The 8,927-nt window shown below is 55.4% G+C and overlaps 1 protein-coding gene across 1 annotated transcript in view; it reads right to left on the bottom strand.

The window, feature by feature from the left end:
- LOC137363796 (BICD family-like cargo adapter 2) overlaps positions 1-8,537 on the bottom strand; it is a gene marked incomplete at its 3' end in the record, with an annotated part of 19,729 nt that extends 11,192 nt beyond the window's left edge. Inside the window, exons 1-7 of the mRNA XM_068027353.1 lie at positions 8,454-8,537; positions 6,858-7,358; positions 6,045-6,260; positions 5,180-5,296; positions 2,511-2,657; positions 896-1,075; positions 260-403 (exon numbers count right to left, since the gene is read on the bottom strand). Coding sequence (XP_067883454.1) covers positions 260-403; positions 896-1,075; positions 2,511-2,657; positions 5,180-5,296; positions 6,045-6,260; positions 6,858-7,160 — 1,107 coding nt within the window. The remainder of the gene's footprint in view (positions 1-259; positions 404-895; positions 1,076-2,510; positions 2,658-5,179; positions 5,297-6,044; positions 6,261-6,857; positions 7,359-8,453) is intronic.
- Between the last annotated feature and the right edge of the window lie 390 nt (positions 8,538-8,927).

Here is an 8,927-nt window from a genome sequence, read left to right as displayed (position 1 = left end):
CCTCCGACAGTGTGACACTCCCTCAGTACTGACCCTCCGACAGTGCGGCACTCCCTCAGTACTGACTCTCCGACAGTGCGGCACTCCCTCAGTACCGGCAACGAGGGTCAATTCGCTGGATCTTGTGGGACTGGAAAGTTTTATGTCCTGACCCGGAGGCGAGGGAGATACCAGCTGAATCACAAGGTGAGGTTGTTTTACAGGAAACCCCAGGGTAACATTAATGCAGGGATGGTGACACATATGTCCTGCGACTAACCTGCTCTTTCAGCCTCCGTATCTGCTCCTCTCTGTCGTTCAGCGATGCCTCGCTTTGTCGATTGTCCTCCCCGAGGGACCTTAGCTCCTCACTCGTGCTGCATAAGTCATCCGGTGAACTCCTATTCGCTCTGAAACATGCTGACTGTGTGTAAGAAGATGACAGGAGTTTATCGAGGCTACTGATGTCCCAGATGGGGAAAGGACAGTGTATCTAACACACTGTGACACCCAGTCCCAGAGGGGGAAAGGACAGTGTATCTAACGCACTGTGACACCCGGTACCAGAGGGGGATAGGACAGTGTATCTAACGCACTGTGACACCCGGTCCCAGAGGGGGAAAGGACAGTGTATCTAACGCACTGTGACACCCGGTCCCAGAGGGGGAAAGGACAGTGTATCTAACACACTGTAACACCCGGTCCCAGAGGGGGAAAGGACAGTGTATCTAACGCACTGTAACACCCGGTCCCAGAGGGGGAAAGGACAGTGTATCTAACGCACTGTGACACCCGGTCCCAGAGGGGGAAAGGACAGTGTATCTAACGCACTGTGACACCCGGTCACAGAGGGGGAAAGGACAATGTATCTAATGCACTGTGACACCCGATCCCAGGTGAGTTCATTCGCACCCACCTTGCCCAGTGACTCTGTCACTCTACTGCCTTGTATGATGTGTTCGATCTCAGAGAGCAGGGAGTTATTGATCTCACCCGCCTCGTGGAGACACGTCTCGTCTGTCAGTTCTCGGACGCGATTGCGAAGTTGGCCATTGGCCGTTTCTGTCCTGTGGAGTTCACTCTGAACCTGCCGCAGCTGCAGAGAGAGATGTTTAATGTACAAAACTGTGCGATGGAAGCCCAGATATTTCCTCATTCATTTTATCCGTTCTGTAAATTTCAACCCTCAGTCAACTTTCCCTCAAACATCAGCAACTCCTCACACTTCCCCAAACAGTCCACTCCCTGTATCCCACTGTTCCCCAGTCTGTCCCCTCTCTATATCCCACTGTTCCCCAGTCTGTCCCCTCTCTATATCCCACTGTTCCCCAGTCTGTCCCCTCTCTATATCCCACTGTTCCCCAGTCTGTCCCCTCTCTATATCCCACTGTTCCCCAGTCTGTCCCCTCTCTATATCCCATTGTTCCCCAGTCTGTCCCCTCTCTATATCCCACTGTTCCCCCGTCTGTCCCCTCTCTATATCCCACTGTTCCCCAGTCTGTCCCCTCTCTATATCCCACTGTTCCCCAGTCTGTCCCCTCTCTATATCCCACTGTTCCCCAGTCTGTCCCCTCTCTATATCCCACTGTTACCCAGTCTGTCCCCTCTCTGTATCCCACTGTTCCCCAGTCTGTCCCCTCTCTATATCCCACTGTTCCCCAGTCTGTCCCCTCTCTATATCCCACTGTTCCCCACTCTGTCCCCTCTCTATATCCCACTGTTACCCAGTCTGTCCCCTCTCTATATCCCACTGTTCCCCAGTCTGTCCCCTCTCTATATCCCACTGTTCCCCACTCTGTCCCCTCTCTATATCCCACTGTTCCCCAGTCTGTCCCCTCTCTATATCCCACTGTTCCCCAGTCTGTCCCCTCTCAATATCCCACCGTTCCCCAGTCTGTCCCCTCTCTATATCCCACTGTTCCCCAGTCTGTCCCCTCTCTATATCCCACAGTTCCCCAGTCTGTCCCCTCTCTATATCCCACTGTTCCCCAGTCTGTCCCCTCTCTATATCCCACTGTTCCCCAGTCTGTCCCCTCTCTATATCCCACTGTTCCCCAGTCTGTCCCCTCTCTATATCCCACTGTTCCCCAGTCTGTCCCCTCTCTATATCCCACTGTTCCCCAGTCTGTCCCCTCTCTATATCCCACTGTTCCCCAGTCTGTCCCCTCTCTATATCCCACTGTTCCCCAGTCTGTCCCCTCTCTATATCCCATTGTTCCCCAGTCTGTCCCCTCTCTATATCCCACTGTTCCCCCGTCTGTCCCCTCTCTATATCCCACTGTTCCCCAGTCTGTCCCCTCTCTATATCCCACTGTTCCCCAGTCTGTCCCCTCTCTATATCCCACTGTTCCCCAGTCTGTCCCCTCTCTATATCCCACTGTTACCCAGTCTGTCCCCTCTCTGTATCCCACTGTTCCCCAGTCTGTCCCCTCTCTATATCCCACTGTTCCCCAGTCTGTCCCCTCTCTATATCCCACTGTTCCCCACTCTGTCCCCTCTCTATATCCCACTGTTCCCTGGTTTCCCCTCACCTGTAACCCCTGCTTCTCGCTGTGCTCCTGTAACAGTTGCAGACTTCTTTGTAGGGTCTCCACTCCGCTCTGTAATACCACGTTCTCCTCCCTCAAGATTTTGATGCGTTGATCAGAGTCCCACCTCGTCTCCACAAGCTTCTCGTTCTGTGGAATGGAGGGTCACGGTCAACTCTGAACCTGCGGCTCGATGTAGGGGCTGGAGGAGGTTACAGAGATAGGGAGGGTTGTCGGGGCTGGAGGAGGTTACACAGATAGGGAGGGTAGTGGGGGCTGGAGGAGGTTACAGAGATAGGGAGGGGGAGCGAGGGGCTGGAGGAGGTTACAGAGATAGGGAGGGTTGTAGGGGCTGGAGGAGGTTACAGAGATAGGGAGGGTAGTGGGGGCTGGAGGAGGTTACAGAGATAGGGAGGGGGAGCGAGGGGCTGGAGGAGGTTACAGAGATAGGGAGGGGGAGCGAGGGGCCATGGAGGGATTTGAAAACGAGGCTGAGAATTTTGAAATCGAGGTGTTACTGGACCGGGAGCCGGTGTACATCAGCGAGCACAAAGGATCTCTCTCTCTTCTCTGTCTCTCTCTCTCTCTACCTTGTGCTCCATTCCTCTCTCTATCTCTGCCTCGTCAATAGTCTGAAGACCCCTTTCGATTTGATCGCCCACCCCTTAATCTTCTCCACTCAAGGGAACAGTTAAGGGGAGGGGGGGTCCCAGAACTGAGCGCAGGGTCTGACCAGAACTTTATAAAGCCGCACACTACCTTGTCTTGAAATTCCTGGGGTCTCGCCTTCTCCCAGTGATTGGTGAATGGGGGATGGGGATGGAGGCAAATGAAAGCAGCTGAGGGGTTCCCGCGTTCGAGCGATGGTAAACTGGGGCGGGAGAACCTCCGGGAAAGGACGGCACCGGGCGTTGAGGTGAGGGAGGGTGCTGTAGCTCCAGGTACAGAGGGAGCTGGCATGGTTCGGGACATCTGTCGATGGAGAGAACAGACTGGGAGCAAAGGGAGCTTTCAAGAAAATGAAAGAGGGTAGGAATTTATAATTGGGCCGTTTCTACAGCCTTCAGACAGTGTGATCTGTCACTGAGAGGCACCCGGGATCTCAAGTGGAGCAGAGAGAGAGGAGGGGGTCAAGGGAGTGACAGGAGACATTGTCAGACAAAAAGAGCGTGAGATATAGAGAGACATAAACAGGAAGACACAGAGAGACAGGGAGAGAGAGAGAGAGAGAAGAGAGACACACACGCAGACACAAAAAAGACATGACAGAGAGAGAAAGACAGAGACAAACACAGAGAGAGAGAGACAGAGAGACAGCGAAAAACACAGAGAAAGCAAGAGAGATACACACACACAGAGCCACAGAGATAGAGAGAGACACAGACAGAGACAAACAGAGAGAGAGAGAGACAGCGAAAAACACAGACAGACAGAGAGAGACACACACACACACACATACACACAGAGAGAGAGACAGAGCAAAAGAGTGACAGCAAAAAACACAGAGACACACACACAGAGCTACCGAGAGAGAGAGACAGAGACAGAGACAGAGAAAAAGAGAGACACACACATACACACACACACAGAGCCACAGAGAGAGAGAGAGACAGTGAAAAACACAGAGAAAGCAAGAGAGATACACACACACAGAGCCACAGAGATAGAGAGAGACACAGACAGAGACAAACAGAGAGAGAGAGAGACAGCGAAAAACACAGACAGACAGAGAGAGAGAGACACACACACATACACAGAGAGAGAGAGACAGAGCGAAAGAGAGACAGCAAAAAACAGAGAGAGAGACACATACACAGCCACCGAGAGAGAGAGACAGAGAAAAAGAGAGACACACACATACACACAGAGACAGAGCGAAAGAGAGACAGCAAAAAACACAGAGGGAGACACACACACACAGCTACCGAGAGAGAGAGAGAGAGAGAGAGAGAGAGACAGAGAAAAAGAGAGACACACACATACACGCACACAGAGAGCCACAGAGAGAGAGAGAGACAGACAGACAGTCAGACAGTCAGAGACTCAGACGCAGAGAGAGGGAGAGAGAGCACGTGCTGGGAAGACAGGCAAAGAGGGAGGGAGAGAGAGAGAGAGAGAATTGGAAATGGAGAGCCTCACATTACTGGTGGACGTACATGTGTGCCTCGATAGTCTGTTAAAATTTCCCATTCAGTTTTGCTATGTAAACCGTCACAAAGCAATTCCCGTCTGTGGCCACTGGTTGGCGCTACACTGCACATTTTCTTTCCCCCCCCCCCCCCCCCCCCAACAATACACGGCAACAAAACTGTATGTTAAACTCCTGTGTGTATTAGCCTCCGCCCCCGTGACGCACGTCTCTCTCCCTCCCTCCCTCTCCCCCCCCCCACCCACGTGCTGCCTGAACACAGGAGGATCACGTCTGCTGGATTTGTAATAATGAGCTTAGGATGAAACGGTGAGATCAGTCTCTCTCTCTCCTTTTAATAACCCGCCACCTGCCGTGGATAATCTCAACAGGGGAGATTGCCTTCCGCTAAATGTCAGCGACAGAGAGTTGGGGGGGGGTGGGGTGGGGTGGTTAAGCTTTGGCTGCAGTCTTCTCAGGGAGGGAGGGAGACACAGAGAGAGCGAGACACACACGCACGCACACACACAGCCCCAATGCTCACCTCCGCTCGCACGCTCTGCAACTCCCTGACACGCTCGGTACTCACGAGGGACCTGCGCTGCTCGGCGTCCCGCAGCGCCTGGAGTTCTGAGCAGAGCTGTCGCCTTTCCTTATTCGACTGGGTGGGGGCCAAAAAAAAAAAAAAGAGGAGGCAGAGCAGGGAGTTGGAGTGGCGGGGAGGGGAGAGAGAGAGAGAAAGAGAGAAAGAGAGAGAGAAAAAACAAAATCAATGACTTCGCAACCCCTCCGGAACCCCGCTGTGGGATCGCCCTCCCCCAGCAAACCCCCGACACCCCCCAACCGCAACACCCCGAGCGGCCCCGCCCGTCGAGCCAGGGAGATATTCGACTGCAGAAGGCATCGCGAGCGAGAACTCAGTTCCCCGTCGCAGAGTGGGGGAGGCGGGGAAAGGACAGCCCGTGTGGAATGACCCAGCACCCCACCCCCCGCAGTCTCTCTGTCCCGCGGCCCCCTTAACGGGTACAGGCCTGGGATGGGCCCTCGGGTGGAGCCTGGGCCTTTCGTGCAGCCTAGTCCTGGGCCGTGAGCTCCTTTTTTTGTCTCTTAAGGAAGCGGAACTGAGCCCAACCCATTTATATATCGGTCGGGCCGGTTGCACTTACTGTCACTTCGAAAGGGATCCGGCCTAACAAGTGGAGCTGCATTCCACTGTAACTTTATCCATTGTCGAACCCTCTGTGCGTGTCTCAATGTACGTGTGGAGGGGGGGGGGGCGTTAAGGGAACGGGGTCACTGGTGCTGTGACGGCCCGCGTTTGTCATCTGGGGCCCCCCCCCCCTCAACCCCGGTCAAAGCCCGCCAGCTGTCGAGGCCTCCTCCACCTCCGCCCTGCCCCGCGCCCTCACCTCACCCAGCTCCTCCGCCAGCCGCTGGTTCTCCTCCGCCAGCTCCCGCCCGGCCCGGGCCCTGGCCGCCTCCGCCTCCTCCTGCCCGCGCCGTCGCCTGGCCCGCTCGCCGCTCAGCGAGGCCAGGTCGCTCTCCAGCTCCGCCACCCGGGCCTCCCACTCGCTGGCCCGGGCCTCCAGCTTCCACTGCTGCTCGTGCTTCTCTTGCTCCAGCCGCTGAAGGCGAAAAGCGCCCGTTAGCCCGGATACGGGGAGAAAGGCCGCGACGCGGAGCCACACAGGGCCCCAAGGGGAGGGCGAGCCTTCGCAACAGGCCCGAGAGGCGGGCGAGCCTTCGCAACAGGCCCGAGAGGCGGACGAGCCTTAACAACAGGCCCGAGAGGCGGGCGAGCCTTAGCAACAGGCCCGAGGGGGAGGTTGAGACTTGGCCACAGGCCCCAGGGAGGTGGGGCGAGCCTTAGCCACAGGCTCGAGGGTGGGAATCAGGCCTAGGCTCCCGGATCAGGAAAATGAAGCCTTTCTTTCACACTCCTGCATCTGGGGAGGCCCCTCTAACCCCACCAACCCCCCTCTTTCTCACAGGCATCTGCTGGACACCCTCCCTCCTCTCCCCCTCGCTCTGTGGGAACTCTTCCCCCGCCCCCCCCCCCCTTCCCCTCTGTTCAACACTCTAGGAAACCCCCAAGTTTCGCCAACCTGCCCAGCACTGCCTTGTTTTTTTTTTTGTAACCTCCTCCTCCCCTCCTACTCCGACACAGGCCCCGGCTTTCCCGTCGGAACCGGAACCGGATTCCTCCCCTTCCCGGGCCTCACCTCTAGCTTGTGGGCGACCTCCTGCTCCAACAACTCCTTCTGCCGACCCAGCTCCTCGTTCCTCTCCAGCAAGGCCTTACCCAGCTCGGCGGCCAAGTGCAGGTCCTTCTCCCTCTGCCTGAGGGCCCGGCGCAGGTCCTCCCGCTCCCCCCAACCCCCCTGCTCCTCCTCCTCCGCTGCCAGGGGCCCCGTTTCCGCTGAGTAAGAGGCCTGCCTCCTCAGCACAAAGGGGAAGAACGTCTCCTCCAGGGTAGGTGAGGCATTGAGGCCTAGCGAGCCTTTCCCAGCCTTTGGAAGCTCCATCTCCAGCCAATGTTCCTCGCAGTTCACCGCTGCCCCACCCCACAAACCCTGGGGCCTTCCGCTTGGATCCACCGACTCTCCTAGTGATCCCTCGACGCCATCTCTCCTCCTGCGACGGGGGATCGCGCTTTCTTCCCTCCCTTTTCCTGACACGCTCCCTCCCTTGCACTCGCTGCTCCCCCGAGGGCGGGCAACCGGCTGGAAGGCAAACAGAACGGTCAAGGGTCATCCGAGGCGGGCGTCTCCTAGTCGCACGTCTCAGGCGCAAAAAAAAAAAATCTAGGCCAAAGCTCCCCGTGCCGTGCTGTACCGGGGGAGTGTCGTGCTGTCGGTGCGGCCCGTTGGGGGGGGGGGGGTGGGGGTGGGGTAGGGGGCTGAGACTGTAAATGACAACCCGAGCTTTCAGGAGTGAAATTAGGAAAGGCTCTCACTCGCAAAGGGAGGGAGAAGTTTGGAACTCTCGCCCGCAAACGGCAACCGACGCTCGATCGATTGTCAATTTTAAATCTGAGTTTGATAGATTTTTTTGGACACCCAGAGGTATTTAGGGATGTGGGGGTGGGGTCACGGATTGGTGACAAGCTTGTGGAATAGGGGAACACAGTCGAGGGGCTGAATGGCCTCCTCCCCTACAGAGAGAATTCACAGAGACGAGAGGGTAGAGGTAGGGCTAAAGGATGAAAGACTCGTGGGGCATTTTCCCAGAAGGCAGGAAGGTGAAGGGGATCAGACAGAGGGGTTCGAGGATGTAAGTACGAAGGATCTGAAAGCAGAGAAAGGAGACAAGCAGTCGAGAGGTGCAGAGATGTGAGACGTGGTGCAGGAGTTCTCTAACTCAGTGGCTGAGCCCTTTGAAGTCGCCTCTGATAGTCACAGTGATGCTCGGTGACAGAGATTTTCCATTCCGGCACAGAGTCTCACCACCTCTTCAAATCGGGCAGACTTTCCATTAGAGAGAGAGAGAGAGACTCAGAGAGACAGAGGAGCGTGAGACAGAGAGAGAGGAGAGAAAGAGAGGAGAGAGTGACAGAGAGAGAGAGGAGAGAGTGACAGAGAGAGAGGAGAGAGAGAGAGTGAGACAGAGAGAGGAGAGAGTGACAGAAAGTGAGAGAGAGATGGGTGAGTGACAGAAAGAGAGGAACGTGACAAAGGGAGTTGAGTGACAGAGGATGCGAGTGGAAGAGTGTGAGACAGCCTGTGTAACAGCCTCTCTCTGTCACAGAATCTATGTCCCTGTCACTCTGTCTCTCTCTCTCCTTCACTCTAAAGAGCTGTAGTTCTAAACCTACTGACCTGCTCCCAAGTCTGAAGCACCTGTTGTCTCAATTTGTCGCCCGTTTCTTCCAATCTCTTGATCAGTTGCTCTCCCTGTCTCTCTCTCTCTGTCTCACTCCCCCCCTGCGTTAACTCTGTCCTTCTTTCGGGACACAGAGCAATGAGGACCTGTACGTTAAGTTCCAATTACATCAGTGCATCTCTCCGCCCGCACTGGAGACATAATTCTTAAAGGGGGCAGGGCACAGGTGAGGGTTCTTAAAGGGACAGGAACACGTGCAGTGCACGTTCAAACCTTTCAGCCATATTGCCACCTGCTGGATGATTGGCAGATTGGGAAACTGAGGAAATAGAGTTTGTTAATCATTTATTCACAAAATAAAATAATTCCCGGGAGTGAGTTACAGACTGGAATCTAATCGAGGGGTTCGGGTGGTTTATATATAGAATAACAGATACCCGGGAGTGAGTTACAGACTGGAATCTAATCGA

The sequence above is a fragment of the Heterodontus francisci genome, unplaced genomic scaffold (genome assembly GCF_036365525.1).
Source record: "Heterodontus francisci isolate sHetFra1 unplaced genomic scaffold, sHetFra1.hap1 HAP1_SCAFFOLD_1527, whole genome shotgun sequence".
Lineage (NCBI taxonomy): Eukaryota > Metazoa > Chordata > Chondrichthyes > Heterodontiformes > Heterodontidae > Heterodontus > Heterodontus francisci.
Note: the sequence above shows the minus strand (reverse complement) of the source record. Positions and strands in the feature narration are given on the sequence as shown.